At 47.3% G+C, this 25587-nt stretch overlaps 1 protein-coding gene across 5 annotated transcripts in view; it reads left to right on the forward strand.

The window, feature by feature from the left end:
- Nucleotides 1–25587, forward strand: part of LOC134518781 (S-adenosyl-L-methionine-dependent tRNA 4-demethylwyosine synthase TYW1-like) — a 119727-nt gene that overhangs the window by 50103 nt on the left and 44037 nt on the right. For all 5 annotated transcript variants that reach the window (XM_063341979.1, XM_063341982.1, XM_063341983.1 and 2 more), the window contains exons 12-13: nt 5326–5503; nt 9359–9494. In XM_063341979.1, the coding sequence (XP_063198049.1) occupies nt 5326–5503; nt 9359–9494 (314 nt within the window). The remainder of the gene's footprint in view (nt 1–5325; nt 5504–9358; nt 9495–25587) is intronic.

Genomic DNA, 25587 nt, shown 5'->3' on the forward strand with positions numbered 1-25587 from the left:
CCGTTTGTTTATGTTGGCTGTGTGCAGAGAGAACCCAATGGATTAAAAATGTGTCAAGCAAAAAACCCTTCTGTCAGCAGAGCAGAGTTGCTCTGTCTTGATCACTGGAGTTATAGAATAGGCGGAAAAATAACTCAAGTTTTAGGGCCTCATGAGCTTCATTTTCATCAAGTGGCTGGTTTGAGTCATCTTGCGCTCTCGGACCAGCAGCTTCAGGGAATCCAGTTCCCTGGGAGCTGCTGTGCTGAACTGGGAGGGGAGCAGCCAAAATAACCAGACCTGGCCGCGCTCTGCCTGTTGCACTTGCGTGGTCCCATGGGCTGGATCACAGCTCTAGAGCTCCACCAGGGGAAGGCAGAGAAGGTGCGGTAGTGGGATAGGGGAAAAACAGTGTTAATTTGGTAGGGGAAGCTTTCCTTGGGGAAGAGGTAGCGACATGAGTCAGTGGAGGAGGCAGTTGGTGTCAGTGCTTCAGACTAAGCACAGCGCAGCGGAGCTCGAGGCAGGACCCTCTGTACGGAAATGCAGGTCTCGTTCTCTTGCCTTGGTGCTTCTTTTGCACCGCAGCCATGGGGCAGCGTGGGGCGAGTGCTGAGTGAAGGCAGGATGCCTGCAGCAGTGCTGCCTGCCTGGCCGGGCAGAGCTGCTGCAGGGTTCTGAGGCTGCCTGTTAACTCAGCTGGTGGGATGCAGTGCCAGTGCAGCAGGAGTTTGGGTACAGTGGTTTGCATGAGCAAAGAGCACGTGGGATGTCAAATTTTGTCTGGAAGGTTCTAACAACCGTAGAGGACTGTTACAGCTATAAACAAGAGCGTTCACGTTTAACACTTAAGGCACTGAGCACTTCTTAAACTCTACTCTTATTTGGTCTATTCTGGATGGCCAGGCTCTTAGATGAGTTGAAATAAAGGATTGTGATCGATAGCTCGAGGTCAGTTGGGTGGCTGATAACAAGCAGGGTGCTTCGGGGGTTGGTCCAGGAACCTGTTGTACGTCTCCATCAACAGACGATGGGGCTGATGATACTGAATGCACCCTCAGCAGCTTTGAAGGCAATATGAAGTTAGGGAGGGTGGCAAGCGCACTCAATGGCACAGCTTTACTTCAGTGGGACCTTGAGAAACATGATTATTGGGCCAGTAGATGCACGTGGAGTCCAGCAGGAAGTGGAAGGTTCTGTACAAGAGTGTTATAACCCCATGTCAGTCCATGCTGCCGTGGTAGAATCAGGGACAACAGACTTGGGTTTCTGTTTGGAAGGTTCAAGTTGGACATCAAAATAAGCTTGTTCAGCCCAAGTGGTGCTCGGAGAGGTGGAGGTGGTTGGAGGACCCTCCAACTGTGGAGGCTTTGAAGTCTTTTCAGTCAAGTCACTATCACCTTGGTCCAGTGTTGGCAACCGTCCTTTATGAGCAGGAGGCTGGACTAGAGCCCTGCAGGAGACCCTTCTAACCAGTAGTTCTATGGCTTTTGTTGTGATTGTTAATGAATAACAGTAAAGACCCCCCTCCTTTTTATGAGGCAGGACCTGACTCAAAATAGTCCTTTAAATTTGCTTAGGAAGAAGCTGCGTGTTTCAAGGAATGGCTAGATTTGCACGCAGGTGCTGGTGGGGCGTGCAGGGTATGCTCACGAGGGCAGGGATTGCTCTCGAGCTGTGTGGTGCTGGTGCAGGGTGATGGAAGTGTTGCCCCTCTATGGCAGGAATGTCTCTTATTTGCACTAAAGAAAGGTGAAAAGCAAAAGTTGCTTTGCAGATGCTCAAAAGCTTCTGGAAGACGAGTGCAGGAATCTGTTTAAACCCAACTTCAGACTAAGGAATAACCCTCTCCTTCCCTTACTACCCCCGGTGTCTTCCCAAACAGGGCTGGGGAGAGGGAAAGGTTATAGATGGACTTGCCAGCATCTGAAAATATTCCCAAAGCGTCGAGAGGCCTGTAAGGATGTCCCAATTCTTTCTTTTTGGAGCTTATTAAACAAATTCATAAATGTTCCCTGAAACTTCCACATGCATCTCAGCAGAGTTACCCTTGGCTTGGAACTGTGAAAGGAGAAAGACCCAAAAAAAAAAAGGCGGCTCCGGACTAGAACTGTGCTGCAAAGTGGAAAAAGAAAAGATGTGTTACTTTTTCAGAGTGATAGATGGCAACATGCTTCCTGTCTTGGGAGCCTAAAAGCAGAAGGTTTATTAAGGAGAAGAAAAATCAGTTAAGAAAAGCCCCGTAGCTCACCGTTAGATTTTGTGGATTTTACATTGTCGCTTCCCTGAGGTGCGTGTGAAAATATTGTTAGAGTAGAATCGGTGAAAGCCAAATTGAGTTGAAACGCTGTGCGGTGAGCTGAAGCCAGGGAGATTTAAAAGCTGCGCAGTGTCTTGCAGGATGAACGTCCCCTGCGTGCCGTGCCAGAGCCGTGCTCTGCCCGGCTTGGAAGTGCCTCAGGCAGAAAACATGACTGTCTACTTCCAGCAAACTTCTCAGCACTCTGCAAAGAGTAGGCTGGATTTTATTATGATTGATTCTGAAAGGAAAAAAAAAAAACAACACCAAACCCCACCAACCACCCCAAGCTTGGACAGCGGGATGGCGGGGTGCTGTGTCGAAGGGGGAAGCCAGGCTGGAGCTGGGCTTGGCTGGGCAGTGCCAGGGGCTCCGGAGGGGTTTCCAGCAGGGAGCTGCGCGCGTCTGCGGGATGTTTGAACGCTGACCCCCAGCGTAGAGCAGACCAGACTGTTCGGGCTACTGGAGAAGAAAAGCATGGGGAGAAGATGTCTTGGCTAGAGAGCCCTCAAGGCTCTCGAGTGTCTGGTAATGCTGCTCAGATAATACCCAAAACTGTTGGAATAAATTTGTGCTCTTTCTAAGTACCACAGCTTTGTGTTCGGGTACGCACATACAGACATCTCCGTGAGCCAAAGGAAATGGTGAGCTAATCTGATGCTTTAGTAATTCCACCCACTCTAGTAAAAATGAGATCTTCCTTGAAGGACCAAAAGAATTCCTGGGGACCTTCCATCCTATAGGCTATCCTAGAGAATGGCCCTCTGTCCTTAGGAGTCCCTGTGCATGCTCTTAGAGATGATGATATGTCATCTTCTCTTTTATTATTGCCATAGTTTGTACTGATTTTGAAGACCATAGATGTTACTTAACGTCACATAACTCTCTTTTAGAGTAACTGATGGAGACATCTTACCGATAGGGAGCTAAGGTGCGAAGGTGGGAAGTAGTTTGTTTGATGGATACATTTTCTAGGCAGCGACTAATAAATCTCTGCGCCCTTGTGAAGGGCACACACAGAATGGAAACATAATTCAAAACTTGGAGTCTCTGATAATACAACTTAGGGAAAAATGAACAAACAAAAAAATGCATGACCTGAACTAGGAAATCCTAAGACTACCTGTGTGTCTTGCTGTAAGAGCGGGTAAAACGGGTTCCTTGTCCCCCCAGTCACGAGGCACTTGTGATGACTGGTGTAGAGGTACTTACAGAGGGGTACCCGAAGTCAACAACGGCCTCTCTAGGGTGACGTGCCAGATGCTGCTTTTCTTTCCCAAATTGAAGTGCACCACTAAGAGAGCGGCTGGAATCAGCTTTCCAAAGGGGATGTGTTGATCAAAGGGGGCTTGGCTGCGTGCTCTGCTGAGCACTGGCGATGAAAGCTGTTCGCCGCTGCCTCTTGCAGAGGCTCCTCAAGGCCCTACGGCTCCGAGCTCCTGCACTTGCGTTGGACCTGCTGTATGCCATACGAAACCTGCCCCGGCTCTGACTTTGCTCAAGTTCATTGACTGAAGACAGGAGCAGAGGTTGAGCGCTGTAGCGATATGGCAGCCCAAAGTGCAGGAGAGTGCGTGCGCTCCCTGGAATACCCGCTAATCCTGTTTAGTTTATCCCCGTCTAACGGGTGATTTACACGATCAAATGATTGCGTACGAAACCTCTACCCTCCTCTGGAGTGTATTTACTACATGCCAGATTTGATGTAAACTGTTTTGAGAAAGTTACTCTCAAATTTTACGTGATGTTGGAATTTTTTTCTGTCTGCTTATAAAGCTGGCACAGTAATTACCGTAGTCCAATTGTGAGATGCTGAGGGAAATTAATTAATTCCAAAAATGACTTACAGTAGCTTTAGGAATACAAAAGTTAGTCCTTTAATCTCAGTGTGTGGTTTAGGTGCTTCTTTCTTTTCAAATAAAGTTCTCATTTAGCACTGTCAGGTTTCTGCGGAATAACCATTAGTCCTGTCACTTCTTCAGGACTCAGCCTGGCTGGTTTCAAATGTGCTAAGCTTCGCTCTGATCGCTAACCAGCTTTTCTACGTGCAGCTGAAGCAATATCCACCAACACCTCTTTTTATCTTGGCTTTGCAGCATAGCATGTAATTTTCTGTACTGCTTGAGCTCCAGCGTCTAGGCAACCAGAGGTGAGCTGAGGACCTGGTTTCAAACTCAAGTCTTTGGTGTGTGGTGGTTTGTTTTTTTTTTTTTTTTTTTTTTAAGCAGACCAGCCCCCAGTATAAAACCTCAGATATTATTCGAGTACATCAAGGCACGTCAAGGAAATGTGAAGTGACATATTTGGAACAAAAGCTTGTTTGTAGTCAGAGGATTCCGTACTGGATCCTGAGCACTTGGTCAGATACGGGTGGGCTGGAAGAGAATTCACCTCTCCCCTGCTCTCCCGTGGGTAGAATAAATGTGACTCGGGTTGGTTGAACCTGCAGGAAGCGTTTTCACATGTTGAGCTCCTTGTGTTTTCCTCTTGGTGCTGAAATGTCTCTCGCCGTCCAGGACTGTGTCATGTGTTGGGTTTTCTTTTTAAATGCATCCTCTGTGGAGTTGCGTTTCGTGTGGTGGCCAACGTGGATTCAGACCTGGTTGTTGGTGCTGCGCTCGGGGAAGGGTGCCCAGCTCTTCTGGGGAGCTAGTCTTCATGAGGCTGGGGGGCCACGGGGGGGTCAGCAGCGGAGACAGACATAACCAGGTCGTCTTTTTTTTAAGATACCTGCTTGAGATGGCATTTAACTGGCTCTTGTGTTTCTGTCTCAGCATTCAGGCAGCATCATTGAGCTCTTAGCAACAGAAAGCTTGGCTCAAACGTTGCTAGAAGATGGCTTGCGGTAGCGAACAGGGCACCCACAGCCCCAGGCTCCACGGGTCCGGGCGGATGCTGTTCTGTGCATCCCTGCGGAGCTGGCTGAGTGGGCGCTGGCTGCGGCCTGGTGTCCCCTGTGGTTCAGGAGGGCTCCGGCTGGTTTTGCTCAGTCTTCCCTTTGTGCCAGGGTGTATTCTAGATACAGGATGTTTTCCCTCTTTTTGCAGGCGTGTCAGGAGTGAAAGCAGATCGGTTCGAGGAAGCGATGACAGCAAAGCACTGCGCGCTCTCACTGGTGGGAGAGCCCATCATGTACCCAGAGATCAACCGGTTTGTGAAGCTCCTGCACCAGCACAGCATCTCTAGTTTCCTGGTTACAAATGCCCAGTTCCCAGATGAGATTAGGTAAGAGCCGGACAAAATATCTCCCTACTAAAACATTTGAGTGCTGACCTGTGTTTTAATTCCATTTTATCGCTCGTCAGAGCCAGCTCTGCGTGAGCACTGACAAAGAAAAAGTCCACTTGGCATCTATCTGTTTTTAACCTTTATCTCCCCGTGCTCTTTCTCATCTCTTTCTCTCTCCCAGTTTGATTTTCTTTTCTGCGACTCCTAAACAAAGTGTGATTACTTCTGAAAGTGAAGAGAATGTAATACAGTACCTCCCGGAGGTGCAAGGGAAGGAGAGCGGCGAGTGAGCTGAGTTTCGTGCCTGGGGACAGGGATAACTGGTGTGAATGTTTCTGACAGCTAGAGCAGGAGACTGAACTCATAAATTGACTTTTTGGCTTGTGCGCTTCTCTTGCAGTCTGATCTTCGTTCTAAATCCGTAAGACCAGCCGTAAGGGCTCAGACCAAACATCTGTACACCCCAGTGTCTCCAGCGGGACCCCGAGTGTGGGATAAGAAAAGGCACCAAGTGCCTACGCGTCTGCAAAAGTGGGATCAGTGCTGTTTAACCTCCCACTCAAAGGGACCTAGGCTAAACATTCAAAACATCTTAACGAACTCTGAAAGGGCCTGTACAAATGCAAAGGATCCCTGTTTCTGATGTTCTTGAGCAGCTGGGATGCTCTTAACAAAATCCGAAGTGATGTAGCAAGGGAGCGCAGCAAGTGGTGTGAGCTGCGGGGTGGTTGGGAGCTCGTCGGAATATTGTCAGCTTGATAACGCTGACAAAGTCCAGCCCCGGAGTTACGCGAGCGCGTCAGCGGAGCTGCACGCAGGGTGGCTTTGGTATGTCACTTGTCATTTCAGCTCACGGACTCTCTGTGTGAGCGCTTTCTGCTAAGAGCTTCCTTTTCGCTTCCTTCTCCTGGTCTGAATATGGCAGTGAGGGGGGAGGGCATGCAATTTTTGAGTGAGTAATTATACACTACAAAGGCATTCCAAACGATTGAATAATTGTGTAATCAAGTTACTTTAAGTCATGTATTATGTGCCTGATAGACAGAAATTGCTCTTTCCTAAAAATAGCATTTTAAAAAGAGCGCACAGACTATATTTTAAAGCTTGCATTTCTTCGGATCCGCTGACTGTTTTTAAAAAGAAACAAAAAAGAAAGCGATAAAATGCTAGTCTTGCTGTCTTAAAAATTGCAGCTGATCTTTGGCTCATCAAAGCAAACTATTTGCTTAATATGGGAACTGAAGTATGCACCAAACTCACTTTTTCGTTGTCAGCAGAGGGGAGCTGTAGTTTAAAAGTTTGTCCTAAAATAGGCAACATGATCTCTGGCGTCCCAAAGTGCAAACGGGGAGCGTGGCCTGGGTTTAGGGCCCTGCGGGACCCCCCTGTCTGGGTCTCCAGCACGGTGCTGCCTCTGCCTTCCTCTCTCCTCTCTTCCTCCTCTTGTATTTGGACCGCAGGTCCGTCTGCCACCAGGCACACACGTGTTTCCATGAAGGGAAGGAGGTTTTATAGCCCATGAGCTCGCATGGAGCAGTTACCTGCCTCTTGGCCTCTTCTCCCTCTTGTTTCTGGTTAATGACTGTGAACAAGAACCCTTGTGTATGTGTTTGCATTTATGAGCGTCAATAATAATAATAGTGAGCAGATGCTTATTATTGCTCATAAGAAAATGCTTATTTTTATGATATTGCTGGTTCTGGTCTTTGTATCATTGACTTAGGCTGTGTCCTGTCTGGCTCGTGAAATCCCCTCATGGCTGGTGGCCTGGAGTCGATTTATTGCGCTTGAGTTGTGCTGTGCTGCTCGGCTGTGATTTCTGCCCAAGTTTGTATGTGGTAAATGCCATCAGTTTGATCTCCTGGATGCGATCGCAGCTGTCTAAGCTAGCTTGGAAATTACAACCAAAAAATTAAGGATGAACACTGGAAAATCCATCCTAGTACCATGCAGCTAAATTTCCTGTTAATTATGAAATGTAGCTGTGTTTCGGGAATGCCAGTCTGTGCTCTGCTTCTCCCTGGTGCTGGCTGGACCCATGACTCCTTGTTCCCCTTCGGCACAGCGCGCACGAGGCTGTCCTGGCTCCAGTCCTGGCCACGGCAGAGCCCTGGGACCGCTCTGTTTTGGAGCAACGTGGGGCAGAAATCCCTCCCTGAGATCTCTTCTAATTCCTTAATTTTCTCCAGTATAACAGTGAGTCTGGCTCTTGCCTGTCCTTAAGACTGAGATCCGCAGAGAAATGATTTTTCTCAGCTCGTGTTTTGAAAAAAAACACTCGCTCTGTTTTCAGTGGGGCCCATTTTCATTAGGCAAATGCAGCATTAAGTAAAGACAAGAGTTTTTGGCTATGTTCTTTGAAACTGAACACTTCAATCCACTTACACCTAGAACATTTGGTTGTTTTTGGAGATCGTGGCTTTGGGCTGCCAGTCCAGACAACCTTGTTTGCAGGGTTTTTTTTTTTAACCTAAAATATTAAATTTTAACCTAAAATATTAAATTTGTTCTGGGCTATTTTGTACCTCTGTCTAAATAAGTACAGAGAGAATATGTTTCGATAGGTTGTTTGAGTGTCCACATTAAGTGGATTTTTCTGGACAGTAACACCCTGGAGGGCGGGGGGGGTGGGGGTGGTGTATTTTTAGGTGGCACTGTTTGGCAGCTGAACAATAGTTTCTAATTTCTTCTCATCTCCTATAAAGAACCAAATCAAGCCGGGACGTTCGTAGCCTGTTCGTTAACAGACTTCACCAAAAAAAAAAAAAACCAAACCACTTGCAAAATGTTGTCCTAAAAGTGTTAAGAGCGAAAGAGTTACGCGATGCAATTAGGATGCTGCCACCTCCGATACTTCATCTCAGAGACACCGGGGTGGAAGATGCTCCGAGGGGTGGATGTCTGTTACGCTCACTGGCTTTACCAGTTTTGCCTGTGACAAGGGAACTCATTTTAGGTTCTTCCTCTTAATGCCCTTCATTATCCCTTTGCTAATGGACTGCAGCCTTGCTGCTTCTCCTTTATACCCTTGGGCTTTGTGGAAGGGATTAGACTCAACCCAGGCTCTTCACGCGGCAGAGCAGGTTTAATCTTTTGAGAAGTTACCGGTGTTGGGCTCACAGAGGCTGTGCTCACCGGCGTTATGTGACCAGAAAGACTATATTGCAGGATTTATATGAGATAAGAGCCTTGGAAGTGGAGGGAGAACGCGGTGGGGGATTGTGCTTGGTTTTATCTTCTAAACAGCTTTGATTTCCCTTCAAAAACTTATTTGACTGATGATGCCAGCTGCAGGCCAGGTAAGTTCAACGTGTCCAGCGGTAGAAACTGGCTGAATTATGGCTGTACTTCTGTTGAATGGGGTTATTTTTCCATGGGCCAGGGCAAATGCAACTTGAGGAAGGGACTGAGCTTCATGATTTTTAGCCATGGGGGCTGTGGTGAGAAGCAGAGCCCTTCAGTGCCTCGCGTGAACCGCTGGCAGCCTGCTTCGGGAAGCCTTTCTGCATGTGGTTACAGCCACAGTGGAGCGAGATGTGTTCCAGTTCAGTGAGGAAAAGATAATTAAAAGTTCAACCAAGGCCCCTGTATGAGACGTTCTTACCTTTGGGGGGGTGTTATTTGTTGAAAGTAGGTTGTAACGTCTCGCTATTAAGGTGATGGTCACTTGGCAGAGATGAACCGCTGGACTTTGATAGCTTTCCCTGTGAATACTGTCTAGTTCCTGTCACTACCGGACCAGCAGAACAGCTTGTTCGGAGCTACTGTATTTTAGGTGTGCTTTGGTAGGAAACCACAAATTCAGCTATCGGTAATGGCTGTGAAAACAACAGTTCCCTTTTTATTTCCAAGGAACCTTGAGCCAGTAACGCAGCTGTACGTCAGCGTGGACGCGAGCACCAAAGAGAGCCTGAAGAGAATCGATCGCCCCCTCTTCAAGGATTTCTGGCAGAGGTTTCTTGACAGTTTAAAGGCCTTGTCTGAAAAGGTACCCACTTAAGAATGTATTTTTAGATATTTTTTTTCTTCCTTCTGCACTTTACCTACTCAGGACAAAAGTAGAAGACTTGAGAGGTTGAAGATGGGCCATGGAGTGGGTTCTGGGTGCGTTGGGAGCATACTTACATGTTTTGTACGTCAAGGTGTGTAAAGTCCAGCAGGTTTGATGAGTTTTCCACATGGGCAGAAACTGAATGACAGAAGGGGAGCAGAACATGTGTCCAATGAGATGGTAACCTCTGCTGTGAGTATAAGATGCTATAAGAGATAAAGAGATTATAAAATAATAAAATATTTCCTAATGAAGCGTTTACACCCAAAGCAGGCTGCTGAAGGAAAACTGTGAGTTCAGGGAGCCTAGGAAGAGTCGTAAATCCCCGTGTGGCACTTGGCACTGGTTCTCAAGGGTTCCCTTGAATTTGCAGTGCCTAAAGGACATTAAAATGCACGTGCTGGAGTTTACTAGCTCTAGTCACCCTCCTGCTACGTAGAAATCTGCTTATTTCTGGGAGATTTATCCAAACCAGTAGATCTGAGCATAATTGACCCTTTCACCCTGTCAGTGGTTTGTAGTAGTTTGTGTCCGTGAGACAGCGGAACAGTGACCTGAGGGCCCATGGGATCGTGTCTGCTGCTGTCAGCTCAGAACTTAGTCTACCGTGTAACAGCCTTTGTAGTAGTTAATGAAGCACTTGTGGTCCCAGCATCACATGAATTAATAAGAATAGTGCTTTGTGAGCATGTCTTCCCTCTCATTTACCGATCCTGTGCTCTGAAGGAAGCAAGTACTTCTGTTTACCCATTTGGCAGAAGTTGACGTGTTACCTGCTGAGACGAACAGACAAGAGAGACTGTTTCATTTGAATAATGAGTTTTTCTGCCTTCTGCGATGACAGTGTTGGACCATTTTCTGCCACACGTACTTACGTTAGTAGATCTGGGAGGCTCAGTGTAATTGAGTGACAATTTCTCCCGCAAAGGCACGTGCGGAGCTTTATCAAGCTGCTTGCGTGCAGCCGTACCGGCTGAGCTTGTAAGCAACATCTCAGGCCAAACTCTGAGCTTACTGGAGTCAGGTACAAACTTACCACGTCCTCTGTGTGAGTAGAGGAGGCCATTGAAAGAAGGGGAGCTAAAATATCGAAGGAAAAAATATTGGAAAAAGTCTTTTGGGAACTTGGCTTTTGCCCATCACTTAACTTCCCTTCTGCCTCTCTTGACCCTGGATAGATGCGGTTCGTTCGTTGCTGTGTGTTGTCAGAAATTTGCTTGCGAAGAATTGAAGGTGAAAGTATTGGCAAGTCTGTCCATACAGCTAAAAATACTCTGGTCAAGGTGAAGAGGAGAGGAAAAAGCAGCTCAACTAGCAGGTGCATTTTCTCCTCGAAGCAACTGCACTTTGAAGGGTCCTTGAAACGCTGATAACACAAGAGCCAATTAATAGTTGCTCCAGTTGGTAATACACTGTTCTGCCAGCCCCCGCTCAGCTGCAGAGTGCATCATCGCACGTAGGGGACAGCAAGAAGTCTTGCGGAAGCTGTTTTTTTGTTTTTTTTCTCGTAATGTTAAACATGGTTCTGGTACCCCAGAATTATCTTGAACTACTTCTGGGCAGAAGCACCTTCCCGTTTTCCTTCTGAGCGCGGTGCTTGGTGTTCAGGTGTGGCGTCGAGCACCGCTCCGTAGGACTGCCATGAAGGAGAGGTGGTGAAAGCTAATGCACCTGCTGGTTCTCGAGAGGTACAGCTCCTGTTTCAGAGTAGGTGGGGAAGCGCTGATGCACTGCATTGGGAAAGTGGATGCTAATTTATCTGGAAACAAAATACAAGTCCCATATTTTTCACACTGCCTGACAAACCAGCCAGGCTTATTCAGCTCTCCTGAGGCTGAGACAAGCTGGCATTGCAGCTGATGTGAGTCACTGCTAATAAGAGTCATGGATAGGTTTGATCTCTGCACATTCAAAAAATAAAAATGGGCGAAGGGAGTTTTTAAAACCACAAGTTGTACCTTGCTGTGCTTGCTGTTGTTGTTCGGCAGGTGCTGTTCCTGCGCCCTTACCCTGCTGGCTGCGGTGTCTGACAGCTGCCCCAGCGCTCGGTGCCACGGGGATGCGTAGTTAGAGACAGGTCCTGCTGCAAAATATTGATGATCCGAATAGACGAGTGGGAGAAAGGAAGAGGAGAGGACATGGTCCTAGGTGACAAAGCAGTGAGGATGTCCTTCTTGGCTGTCACAGCCAAAAAGCAGGCTGATTCTTGTGAAAAATAGAAACGGAAGGGCCCGAACGAAAATGTGTGTTTCAAATCTGTTGCCTTAGTGAGGTAGTTATGCTGATAACGGGTTTCATGATTTTAACTGAAGTTCTGCACAAAGTTCTTGAGCCCCTAATAAAGGAGTGAATTTAATAATGAGTTCTTCCCAGTATGGTTTGACAGCCATATACAGCGTGTTAGTGATTCGTTGCTAGGGCATTTCCAATGCAAGTTCAGGAATAAAAAATAAAAATCTTGTGTGGTATTTCTTTCTGCAGCAAAGAGCAAGAAACCCCCTCTTTGTCCACTATTGTTTGGAGCAAGTTTTATCCTTTCTAGAGTGATTCTCATTGAGATTATCTTCATGTTGAATTTTCTATGCTAAGAAATGGGGTTTTTTTTGAGGAGTTTGTTAAACAGCAGGTTGACTCCCAGAAGGCTCCATTTGTTTCTTGTCGTGTGTCTTCTGCCCTCCAAATTAAATTGAGAAGAAAAAGACAGACGTTAACGTGTGCAATTTAGACTGTGCCCTTTCCAAACATCACATTTGAGAAGTCTTGTAGTCTCGTCCTCTGACAGCCTTGAGTTCATAAGAATGATTGAGAGGTGGCTTGACTTGATAGACAAGCGCTTGGAGGAAGCGCTGAGGGTGTGAATCTTTATTCTTATCCCGAGGATCTCTGTTCAGTGGTTGAAAGGCATTTCCTTCAGCCACTGCTGCTTCATAATGCTGTATGCAAATGAGAAATGATGTACAAATTAATGATGAGGGCTCAAAAGCTCAGGAGGGAACAAGTAGATTTTCCATCCCCTGAAGTTTTGTGATCCAGCTGTTGCTTTTTTCAAAAATACCGTTAAACAAACGTGTGCTGTCTGAGTGAGAAAATAAGGAAGCGATGTTCTGTGAGCTCTCATCCACCAGCCGTCAGACTCATGATCCATTTGCGTTTTGGCTTCGTGCTCTATTTCCCTCATTGTTCCTTTACCAGATCCTGTAGGCTGAGAAACTTTGCAAACTGTTGTTCTTGTGGTTGTCATCCATAAATCACCAAGCGTTTTCTCAAGCAATAGGGATGCTGACTGAGACAAATGCAAATCCCCTGCTGAATGGCTGAGAAATGAAGTGGGGATGCAGTGACCTGGCGCAGCAAAAGTGCTCGCAGATTTCTCCCCAAGCGCTCTGGCAGTAACTGGAGAAGAGATGGCAATGGATGTACCAGCGGAACATGCCCCGCTTGTGGATCAACACTACAGTATCGATATCTAAAGGGCGGGGGGCAAGAGGATGGGGCCAGGCTCTTCTCAGTGGTGCCCGGGGACAGGACAAGGGGCAACAGGCACAAACTGGAACACGGGAAATTCCATCTCAACATGAGGAGGAACTTCTTGCCTGTGAGGGTGGCAGAGCCCTGGCACAGGCTGCCCAGAGAGGTGGTGGAGTCTCCATCTCTGGAGACATTCCAAACCCACCTGGACGCGTTCCTGTGCCACCTGCTCTGGATGACCCTGCTCTGGCAGGGGGCTGGACTGGATGGTCTCTGAAGGTCCCTTCTAACCCCTGTGATTCTGTGATTGCAACATCTCTGAGCGTGCTTTTTTTCACCTGTTGAGAGAGTAAGACAACTCTTGAAGGAAGTGGCTGCTGGTCCGTGGGCGTTCATGGGTTTGATGAGTGCTGGGAAGAAGGTCCCTGGTGTCACCTGCTCTGAGGAGCACTCATCCAACCTTGACGTGGTGTCACCTCTTCCGTCTGTGTCTTCTTGACTTAATCATGATAAATCCTGTCCAATCTGCTTGATACGCTGTCCCTCACAGTACTTGCTGTGCTGCCAGCCACCAAGTAGGCATTGCTGAACTGCTTTAACTTTCAGGGGACAGGTGCCAATGTTCTCTCAAACAGATTGGAGCCACGCACAAAGCAAACAGGGGAAAAAACCCTTTAGGTTAATAGATGTTATGGCACTGCAGGAACTGATGATGAAGCAAAACCTTATCCTTCCTGTCCTTCCAGGAGAGTCACAAAAAGCAAAAGATGCAGCTTATTGGCACTTTCTGGAGTTCAGTTAGACTTGTGTCTTTAGACATCATACCAACTCTTGCTTTAGACCTCGAGTGAAACTTTGCCCTCAATCTTTGTCTTCTTCAAGTGAAGTAAGATTTCATAGAGAAACCGGGTCGTGGCTCTTGGGGGTGAGGTGTAGCAAGTGTATTTTTTTTTCTTTTTCAATAAAGGACCACAAAGGGAAATTCTTAGCTCTACGTGCCCTAGGATATCACATATTTGGCGCCTGTGGCGCTCTGCTTCTTGCTGGCAGGTGCTAGAGATGGTTTGTACAGAGAAAGGCATGAAATATAAAAACATCTCCTATTACCGTCTTCCAGCTCTGCATTTCCACGCTGCTTCCAGGTACTTCCTTCAACATTTCTGGGTGATGAGGACGCCAGTTTGCATATTTAAACATTTTCAGGCTTGCAGCTGGCGCTGTTTACTTTAGTATTTTTTTTTTTCTCCAGTGTGATCCTTTCTTCAGAGTTACCCTTGGCTTCTGTGTGATTATAAATGTAGTGTAAATACATCAAGTTACACCTTAAGCACGTTTTAGTGCTTGTTATGTTATATGACAGTAACAATTGCTTTTATGAAAAGAGCACATTTGATTTGCCTGGAGATTATTGATGTGGTCGCTGGGGGAGGGGAACTGGTTTGTAGCGCCTAGCCTGATGTTTCTGAGCTTAAGTGACTTTTTAAGGAGAATTTAAATGTGAAATTTGCAACAGATGTAAGAATCGGTAATCAATTTTGCCACTGTAAATTTAGAAAAATTTGACTCTTCTGCACAGTAAATGCTCTCCGCCAGCTGTGTGCTTGTTTTAATAGTTTTGCTAATGAGACTTCTGGTGTAAGCCTTTTGAAATGCAATATCATGAGTGTTACAAAGGTACGATGTTTAATATTAAGTTATTGTAGCTGAAATACATCATTTCCTTTCAGTTTAGCTTACAGCAAGCAGCAATCCAAATGCGGCTTCAGCGAGATTCTTGGCTGCAGAGGGAGTGAAATCTTATTTCTTCTGTCTGTTCCAGTACCTCTTGGTTTGCTTGCGGGCAAGAAAAGGGGGAAAAATGTTCATGTATGCACTCTGCAGTCAAAATGATGTGTTATTCCAAGCTGCTGGCTGTGACTGTGTGTCTTCTGAAGACAAGATAGTGAGGCTGGGGGGGAGGCAAGGTGTCTCTGACCACCCCGTGAGCCTCAGCCAGAGGTGGGGGGTAAAATCCGTGTTGCCTTAGTCCTTGTCCAATGTTTTGTCCGTTATCCCACATCAGTCCCCTTCTCCTCATTATTGGCTGGTGCTTTGGGGTAGCCAGGCCTTGTTCTTGCCAAGGGAGCAGTTAGGGCTATAAGAGGCTGCCCAGCTGCCACCCTCACTGTTTGGAGGAACTTCTCCCGCTTCCCATATCTTCTGGAAATGGGCTCTGACCTATGAGGTGTAAATGGGAGAAACAGAGAGTCCTCCTCCTCCCCTTCCAAGTTCGCTTCTCTTTCGCTCCCTGAGTAGCACACATTATTTAGCTTGCCTAGCTTTCCTGCTACTTAACATTTCAGAAGCATTTGCTGTTCTTACTCTTTATTAAACATGACGTTTCTTTTGCCTTGAGCTCTTCCTTAGAGACTGCATGAGAGATGCCAGACTTGGCTTTTGGAGCTAAACCAGTCTCTATTTCCCCCTTCCAGCCCTTCTGTTATTTATTAACCCAATCGCTAGCAAAGGGGCTGCTCTGATTCCTGGGGCTTGGCTTTGGGAGCCAGAACTCCCAGCTACCCCAGCAGGCTCCATGGTCTTGGGAAACATCTTCTCACTTTTTCATTCTTTAGCTGTGAAATAGAGCAGGAGTCTTCACGTAAAAGCACCCTGAGAAGACGGAGCATGTGTGTGGGTTTATGTGAACTCTTAAAAAAGGAAAGAGCCAGCCTAAAATTCTGCTTGTGGCAACTAGGCAAAGGAAACTTGTATCTGCACTTTATTTTAAAGCATGTTTTTATTTAAGCCTATAAAGTTGAAGTAACTGGGCCGAATGCCGCGGATTGGGCTTGTGCAGAGCATTGCATAATACCCTATTCTGCTAAACGCATTAGCTCTTGGATTTCTCTGCTCGCTGACCGATTATCGATGGCTCTAGCATGATGATTCAGATTAGAAGCATTTATTGGGTTTGTTGAATCTATTCGTTTGACATTTCAGGAAAGATGAGTTGACAAAGCATCTGCAAGATTGTCTCGGATGGTGAGTGTATAAATGAGGCAAAATAACTGCAAACAAGAAAATGGATTTTATGGGAACGTGGTAAGGGTTGTGCTGGTGCTCCTCCGAAGCAGAGGGAATGTACTCATGGATTCGTGCAAGGCAAATAAAATCAGGAAGACTTACTGCTTTGGAGGGGGTGAGAACCCCTCTCGTAAGGGGTTGGCTACAATGGGCTGAGCTGGGCCGGTGTGTTTGGATGACGTAGGCTGGGCTGCTGGCCCCAGCCTTGCAGAAGGAGCTGGAGTGAGACGTGGACTCAGCGCCCCAGGGGTATTCAGCGCTGCGTGTGGTCTGGTGGCGTGGCCTCTGGGAAGGCTCTCCTCTGCTCGGTGGGATCAGCAGGCTTGGCTCAAACTGCTGCTGAAGGTGATTTGACCTAATTCAGTTAGTTTGGGGCTGAAGCAGCTGAAGAGTGCTCCATCTCTTCCTCTGGTTCTCCATTAGGGCAGGATCCTGCAGCAGGTAGGTGGCAGTAGAGCTCAAGGAACGGTCATGTCTTCAGTGCTCTGCTTGTCAGTAATCTTCTTCCTCAGCTCCCATTTCAGCTTCTTTGGGTTACCTGAATGCTTCTTTGGGTTACCTGAAGCGAGAGCAGAATCTGACCCTAAACTTCCTTTGTCAGATTGACATTTAGCGAGAAACCAGCTCATGCAAAGAAGTGCTGTTTCTCCTTGTTGCATGTGGATGTTTGTGCCTTGGCCCTGTTCCTTTTTGTGGCACTCTGCCTTTAAAAATCCAAAGGGAGCTGATGGCACGAGTTGGGTATTTGTACCTTTGGCCACTTGCTGGTGGGGGTAAATGATGGCTGTGGTCAGTGGGGTGGTCTGTGACCTCCCAAAGCACGTGCCCCATCCGTCGCTTCCAGAGCTGCTGGAGTAACCCATCTGGAGCCTCGTTGACTTGCAAGTTGTGGGCTTGAGAGCCAAGTCCTGCCTTTTCTCCTTGGATGAAAATGCTGTTGGATTTGCCAATGTAAGAAATGCAGGAACCACAACATGCGGATTCAGTGTCTCCTCTGAAGCTGCTGAACTGCTGGAGCATCTTTCATACAAATTTGTGGAGTTTATTGTCTTGTACGTACTTGAATACAGGAAGCCAGTAATTAATAACAGTGACAAAAGTTCAAAGCAAACTGGCAAATCAAAGGTGATTTATTTTTCATTTTTTACACAATTAAGGCCTTTGTGATGGCTGAGATCAGCTTCTGTCAAACTTGTTCAGCAATTTCTAAGTGCAATAGTCGGGTGCAATTACTGTGCTGGCTAATTTGGGGATCTCCCGTTCTCGTTATCCCAGAAGAATGCTTGGCTGCTCATAAATCTGTTTGGTGGAGGAACTGGTATTAGATGCACAGTAAATGATCTCCTCTGACTGCTTAGCTCTAAAACCAGAGGAGCACAGAGAGTATAGGTGGTGGTGAGCCCTGGAACTGCAGAGCTGATGATTCGTGGTGCTGATGCAACTGTTTATGGGCCTGTAAAAATGTGCATCTGCTTCACTGCCTTCATTTCATTCTGGCATTGTGTTGAAACTTGCATAACAGTCTTGGGGAGCCTTATCTCCCTCTGGGGCTCTTCTGAAGAGCCCAACTTTGTGTGAAAGTAGGAGGATCTGAAGGCTTTTCATGGAGACTAGGTCTCTAAAAGTGTGGTTTAATTTGAGATGTCAGAGTTTCAGGTAATATCAAGCACGTACCCACCAAGGCAGGCTCCTCAAATGGGAGAAGAAGTTGTACTGCGCATCCAGAGACAGTTTGGACTTGGTTAAACCCTTTGTGGTACACTTTTTTTTTTTTTAAAGAAGCAATGTAACTTTTCAATCTGTATATCATACTCCTGGATACCTTTGAAATGTGCAAGACAGTTATTCTGTTACAGATTGGGCTCAGACTCCTTTACAGAAGGTGAAGACTGCGTAGCATCTTCTTCACCCGGTGCTGGCTAGGCAGCCTTCCGGCCAAAGGCTCTGCCCATGCCGGCCATTGACCCAAATAGAAAGTTGCCGTTTCTCTTCAGGCTGCCAGAGAGGCAGATCCCCACCTTCCACACCCGTAACATAATTTAGCAGATGAACGTGTGCCTCAGTGAAACCGGATGAGGAGGTGGTGCTCAGCAGCAGCCGCGAGTGGTGCCTCGCGCCCAAGATTTGCGCTCAGGCGAGTTCGTGAAGTTCGCTGCTCCCCCGCTGCTCTGCAGGAATGGGACGTGGCATTTAGACCCTGACGCTAGCCCTGGTTCTTGCCATGACTTTGGTTTACTTCTGCAGTATGCGTTAAGGGGTTAATTCTCTTTCCTCCTTCACCCAGCCTCTGTTGCATTGAGCAAAGCCTTCCGATTCTGCTCTAAATACTCCGTTTTCATTCATTGCTTCTGTTGCAGTGGTCTGCAGGGAACCGACTTACAAATCTGATGGAGCAATACCACACTTGGAGTGAGGTGGGGACAGCAGGATGCTGCACGGTGGCAAGCGAGAGCTTTAATGTGCTATGTGACGCTTCAGGAGCGTCCCATCTGGTAGCTTTCAGCGATGCCCAGTTACTTCATGCTTATGTCTCTGCACTTGAGAGCACATCACACGCGGGAGCGGGACTGAGAAGAGGTGAACCTTGCCCATGACTGTCCCCTTTAGAGGGGGGTACATGGGGATGTCCCTCCAGTAGGTATAAGCAGTCCAGATCGGGCGTGCAGTCTGTGATGGTCACCCAGTGGTCCTGGGGCACGTGAAAGAGCTTGTGTCCTGGTTAGAGGTAAAACAGAACCAACTTTCTGTTCAGTAATTTTACTTCTTAGCGAGGCCTCTTCTCACTCTGGGACATTAACAGCATGTTGTGCTGAAAACGGTTTGTTCAGAGTGATAGGACCAATGTTTACAGTTCGTGCCAAAGAATGGTACGCAGAGAGGCTCTTGCTTACGCTCCCTGCTGTAACAACCAAGGTCAGCTAATTTTGTTATTTGCCCCGTTGGAGGGTCGGAAGCGGAAAAGCGTAGAGGGGTCCCACCTTTGGGAGAAGCGGACAGGACGGGTGACCCAAAATTGACCAACAGGGTATTCCATCCCATCTGCCCCATGCTCAGTGTAAAAGCTGAGGGATCAAAGGGTCAACGCTCTTCCTTTAATGGCCGACATCCGAGGAGGACCCTGTCTGTTCATCTGCCTTTGATCCCGATCCATGTGTTCTAACTCCAGCTCTGGAACACAGTTCCCACCCGTCGCCGAGTCCAGTCTGGGACTTCCCCAGTGCCTGCCGGTGACATCATCCTGGGAGCTTAATAGGGTTTTGTATATACTGTAATCTATTTAATGATTTTCCTTTTTATTTTATTATTAATATTTCATTAGTTTAGTTTCTTCTAAACTCGTAAATCTCTTTATCTCTCCTCCTCCTCTCCGTGCACGAGAGGTTGGAGGGGGGGAGCATCTGTCGCTGGCCATTGGCCAATTTGGCCAAAACTATGACAGCTTGTAGTGGGTTTCAGCACGCTGAGATAGGAGAGGCAGTTGCCTGCAGTGGATTGCTGGATGCACCTTCATGTGGCTGCAAGGGGACCGGGGTGCCGCACAGAAGGGTAGTGGCAGTTCCTCGGCCAGCAGAAATGATTCTCGCTTGTGAGCTGCCGGGCTGTAGGGTCTCCAGACGCCGCTCTGTGATGCTGCCCTAGCGGTGGGACTGGGGCAGCCAGGAGGAAGCTCTCGGCAGACGGAAATGGTGGGGTGAGGGCTGAGGAGCTCAAGTATCACTCCCTGCTCTGAAGCGGTGATGGCTACGAATTTTCCTAGAGTATATCTGTAGGGAGCAGTCCTGTAAACCAGTGGGAGCTTGAAAGGAGTCCAGGTCCTCGAGGCTAAAGCTCAGAGGGTCACAACTCAAAACAAAGAGCCAGATACAAAGCCTGTGGGAGCTGCTAAAAGGCTCCCAGTGCTGCATCTGAACGCTTGGGTAATGCTGGTGGGAAAGGGTTTGGAGGGGGGCGATGGTGGCGACCGGCAAACAGCGGTTTTGCTGCAGCAGGATTGATCTCCAGACCCCGAGCGTGTTGCAGAGTGCTGTTCAGGGGCTGCTTGTACAAGCCTGCCCATGCGGAGCATCATTCCCGTGCAGAGCGTTGTTCCCATGCGTGCTCGATGGGGAATGTCCACTCTCCACGCGACGCCTCCTGGCATGTCTGGCTGTGGCCCAGCGCCGGGTAGGAGTGCTCTCAGTCCCCAGCTCAAGCTGGAGCTCGGCTATTCAATAGGATGGGCAGTTAAAACGTTGAAAGCTTATTTACCTTTCCATCATGTTTGTTACTTTAGAGTCTAACTCCTAAGTTAGGGCTTTACAAGAGCGGTAGGCTTGCAAGGATTGCTTAATTAATAAAAAAGAAATTTATTTCAGACTCCTTGTTTATGTTGTGCTTTGTCAAACGAAATGGGCAGGATTTTCAGCAAATCGTGGTTGGGCTTTCAGATCTATTTTTAGGTGGTTTGGACAAAACCCAGAAGACAAATATTATAAATCCTTTGCTTCGCAGACTGCGAGAGTGATTTTTAACGAGGCAATTATGTTTTTATGGTGGATTAAACTCTGCTTTCATCACTTGACTCTTGAAGTTGCATTGCTGGTTTGTTGTTTCCTGAGATAACGAGTGTCAGTTCATTCTGTGATTCTCTTAAATACAGTAGCCCCTTCCCAGGCTGCGGTGGAGCCGCCGTGCCGTGCCATACCATGTCATTAGCCACGCACCCGTCCCTCTGCAGCGCTGGCTGCTGCTCTCTGTGAGTTACACCCATCGAAGGGCTGCCGTTTTGTCAAATCACAGATTCTCTTTTCACCTTACTGACGCGATGCCTCTTTGTTTTTCATTATCCTGCAATCGCTCGCTTAAACCATCCTTGCTTAAACCATCATTAGTACAGGATTATTTAAAATGCAGATTATTCTTCCATCCTGTATCCCCCCTTGCTGAACAAAAAGCACTGGTTTTGAGGAATATCCTTTTAGAGCCCTGCAAAATTTCAGTGGGATGTTGTTTTCCTGGCTAAGATTTCCAACTACAGAGGTCTGTAAGGAAGCGTCCAAATCTTTGGCTGGATGTATAAATAACTGCGGGGGTAGCTTAAAAATCCTGAGCACCTGGGAGCTGACGTGGGGGAGGCTGGGTTCCTCCGCTGGATCCAAAGTCACTTTGGTGGATGTTCAATTCATTCTTCAGCCAGGAGCGTTTGACTAAAGTTGGGCCCTGTTTTCAAACTGCTTTTATCCTTCGCTTTCTTTTTTTTTTGTGCATACAAATGCCATTCAGGCTTTCTCTTTCAGTTCTTCAATCTGTGTGTTAAGATACTTGGCACATTGTTGTTCGAGGCGAACTTTCCTCCTTGTTGCCCTCTCTGGGGCTCCCCTCCTTCTCTGTAGTTTGGTCATAATTGTCCTTCTCTTGTCTTCCTGTCCTGGTTTGAGCGACACAGGACTAATTTCTAATGCCTGGGAAAAACGCACTTTTAGAAGACTCTAGTGTCTGAATTCTTGAAAATACTTCTTTTATAGCCAGCTATGGTATGTGGGATTCAAGGTCTCGGTGTTTTTGGGTTGCCACATTGGGGATGAGGAGGAGCGAGACCCAGGCACTTGACCGAAGCTGCCAACGGGATTATTTCATACCATGAATGTCACTTTCACTAGAAATCAGAAAGTTTGATGAGAAGTTTTCTCTCTCTCCCTTGATGGTGGTGGTCCAGAGAACTTGTTGCCCCGGTGCCGGAGCCCTGAGCCCTTCCCTTCCTCCCGCAGCCGCCGCGCTCGCAGGGTCCCACAGTGGCTGTCCCTGTGGGGAGCGCATGGCTGAGTATAATCCTCATATATTTCATATTGGTGTTGGGGTCGATATTGTTTCTTTAGTATTATTGTTAATTATTTAGCCTTATCCTATGAAATCTCTTTATATTTCAACCCTTGGGTTTCTTTGTTTTCCCTGATTCCCCTTCCCGGGTGAGGAGGGGTCATCAGGTGAGAGAAAAAGTGTCTCAACCACAACAAATTTTTATGGGTTTTTCAAACTTCCTTGCACTGCTGGGGTTACAGCGGGGCACTAGGAAGTGAGGTGTTTGGAATGGTGCCTCTCCAGCAGTGCCGTACCAGGTGCCGCAGGCTGCCCTCCTCTTTGGCCAAGCATTCCAGCTGGAGACATCAGGTCCTGGAGCCAGAGGGACCTGGCAGCGTGCAGCTGTAGCTGGGACGCTCTGGGGAATGTGAAACAAAAGGGGGCTGTAGGAAGTCCCAGAGTTCTTTCAGCACTTCCCCATCCCAAGTCTGGCTCTAGATGCCTCTTCTTTCCCACATGTGACCAGACACAAGTGTCTGCCCCATCCCAGAATCACCACAGAATGGTTTGGGTTGGAAGGGGGACCTTAAAGATCATCTAGTTCCAATGCCCCGCCATGGGCAGGGACACCTCCCACTGGAGGTCCGTCCTGTGACGTCGCATGCAAAGTGCTGGCCCAGGGGAAAGTCGAGGTGTCTACTCAGCTTGAATAGAAATCATTTTTATGGTCAGATCAAAGCAAATCGGTGATTCTCCTGGATTTTGACCCTCTTTGGCGAAGGGGCTGTTTTGCAGATGGGATGGAGCCAAGATGGCCAAGCGGGTTGGCTCGTGGCCGAGCTCCTGCGCTCGTCCTCACTTTGTGTTGAAGAGCAGCAGCTGGAGCGGGACAAAGAGCTTGTCACTCGGTGCCTGCGTGGCAGGTCCCCGCTGCTGCGGCAGCTGCTGCTCGACCCCTGGGGCTGCTGCTGTGCTCCGTTGGAAGACGCCCATGCGGAAAAGGTCCTGATCTCGCCTACGTTTGGGAGCCTTCACAAGAGCAGCCCCTGTCAAGCTACTGGTTTAAGTCCTTTCAAAGTCAGCGGGACCTGGGCACAAACTCGGAGGGTTGCTGGAGGCTTTTATCCTGGTGAAAGCGCTTTTTTTTTTTTTTGAGTTTCACGAATTTGCTTTCTGCTCAGATTTGAGCCTGTCTTGGGTTGCGCTACCTCTTTGGCGCAGGGCTCGGTGGGAGCGCCACCCGGGCTCCTGCTAATGCTTTTGCTGGCTGTTTGGTGTTAAACATACTCTGTTTCCCCAGGAAATGAAATATCATCGGGCTGTGTGGTCTGTTTAACAGCAAGCTTGAAGTGTTTTTTTGCTGATGATTTGATATGATGTGTTTTAATGCTGTTCTTCTATTTTAAGTTACATTGCGTTGGACATTTTCCCCTTGGTATAAATGTTACATGATAATTCCTTGAAACTGCCCTAGAAATATTGAAAAGAAAGAGAGAATCACTGGAATGCTGTTGGTGCTGATTTACAAGAGTAAGTGTATTAAAAACGAGTCCATGAAAAATGGATAAGGAGCAGTTGTGGTTCTGGATTTACTTAAGAAAAATGTTTTTAGGGCTCAGAACAAAGCTGTTGCTCTATTTTGTTTTATTTCTAGAGATTTTTAACTAAATAAACTGATTAATTTCTGCTGAAGTGTGAAGCAATAAAGTAGATTACAAGGAATAGGTGGCGAGTACAGGAAGAATGATTACAGAGGGGGTTGTGATTTAGGATGCTGGTTTAGGAAGGTAAGATAATGAAATCTGATTTATTTTCTCCTTGGTTTCCAGTCCAGATCGCTTATTCTTGTGCTTCATACATCAGCAGGGCTGAGGGGCTTTTCTGGCTTAAAGTTTTGGCTTGGGAATTAAGAGCTGATGTGCTTGTCTCACTCCAGGATTGTCTTTTTATTTTGAGACAGAATTTCAAAGCTGGTCAGTACAAACCGATTTTGTATGATATGAGAACAGTCATCACACTGACTGATTTCTGTCTTAAAAAACAAACAAACAAACAAACCACAACCTTGTGCAAACCAAACGTCCAGCTTTCATATTTCTGCAATTATTAATCGTGCCCTTTTTTTTCATCTTTTTTTCAAGGCTCTAGAAGAATAAGAAATTTCGTGTGGCTTTCAGACTTGCCACCTCAGAACAATAATACTTCCCAGAGAGAATTTTGTTTCTTACACGAGTGTATTAAAACAGAAGGAATTACGGTCTGCTTTGCTCCTTGGCCTCGTCTAAGGGGACTGACTTGGCACCCCGGTGTCAAGACGAGATCCAGTCCCTCTTTTGGATGCGTGCACCTTGTCATGGGTTTTGTTGCCTGATTCTCTTGCAAGGAGCAGGAATGGCTTTTGCATGAAAAGGTCATACCAAGTTGGTGGGGGCATTTTTAAAAGATTGGTGTTTCTTTTTTAAAAAAAAAAACAACCTCCTAGTTTCTTGGGCGTTAGAACTTGGCTGCTGAGCTGGAGCTGGTGCAGGGTCTTTGTTTTGCTGCTTTAAAAAGAGGGGGGGTGGTGATGAGGTTGGTTTTCTCCCCCGTCCTGGGGATGACGTGGGGACAACTCTTGCGCTGGGAAATCCTGGGCAAAGACCCAGGGCTTCGGTGCTGATCTGCAGGTGAATGCCGGGATTGAGCGTGCTCGCTTTCCTGGCAGTAAAATCCAAGTTCTGAGCTTTGCTCTGGTTTTCCAGCGGGGTAGCTAATGTCTTAATTATCCTATGGTAATAGGCACCTTTTTTAGCAATGAAGACAAAGCCTCCACTTGCTTTAAACTGGTGTATTAATAGCAAATGCTTGAACAATGTGTGTTTTTAGTAGGTACCTACGCAGCATAACCTATTCAGGTTTTTTGCGTTAATGACTGTATTAGCCTGAAGAAAGGAAGCTGAAAACTTTAGTTCTCTGTGTTGAGTTAATCTTTGAAAGGAAAAAAAAAACCACCCTCCTCTGCTGTGCAAATCTGCCCAGGAGAATGCTCTCAGGTGTTTGCAATGTGACTTTTAGGAGGACGTCATCTCTCCCGTGCCCGTGTGCAGGGCTGGTTGTGTAGTGATAGATGAGCCCGAATGAAGTGATGAGCCTTTTATTTAAGGGGAGGGTCCTGGTTGCCAAAAAAATAGATTAATCTGCTGTCCTTTCAAGGGCACTGAGGCTCGCCCTGACGGTGTTCTCCTGGCACCCGATGGGTGCCCCGGCTCTGCTGCAGAGCTCCTGGGAGCCTGGAGGCTCAGCAGGGCTGGATTCGGGAGAGGTAAAGTGACCTCCAGTCCTCTCGGAGAGACTCTGTCTCCAGGCTGAACGAGAAGGGCTTGGAAAGCTGTGAAATTTGGGGTGTGTTGGCATTCGAGAGTTCCTTCTGCTGTGTTTCGGATCTTTTATCCTTCTCGGGGTTTTATGCATAAAGATGCGTGTTATTGAATATGGTGAATAGATACTTGGCTGCAGGGTTGGGGTTTTTTTTTCTGATCACATCCCTGTGACGAGTAATTTCCAAGCGTGGAAATTGCTTTGATATCTTTATTCAGGACTCGCTCACTTTGTGAGACGTTGCATAACCCGACGGCGGGAACCGCATCGAGTCTTCGCGGAGGGTGGCTTCTCCCTTCGCAGGGGCTGTGGCCGGGAGCCTGCCAAGAGCAGCAGCGCTGCGCCGGGATGGCACACGCCATTC

Source organism: Chroicocephalus ridibundus, chromosome 7 (genome assembly GCF_963924245.1).
Source record: "Chroicocephalus ridibundus chromosome 7, bChrRid1.1, whole genome shotgun sequence".
NCBI classification, from domain to species: domain Eukaryota; kingdom Metazoa; phylum Chordata; class Aves; order Charadriiformes; family Laridae; genus Chroicocephalus; species Chroicocephalus ridibundus.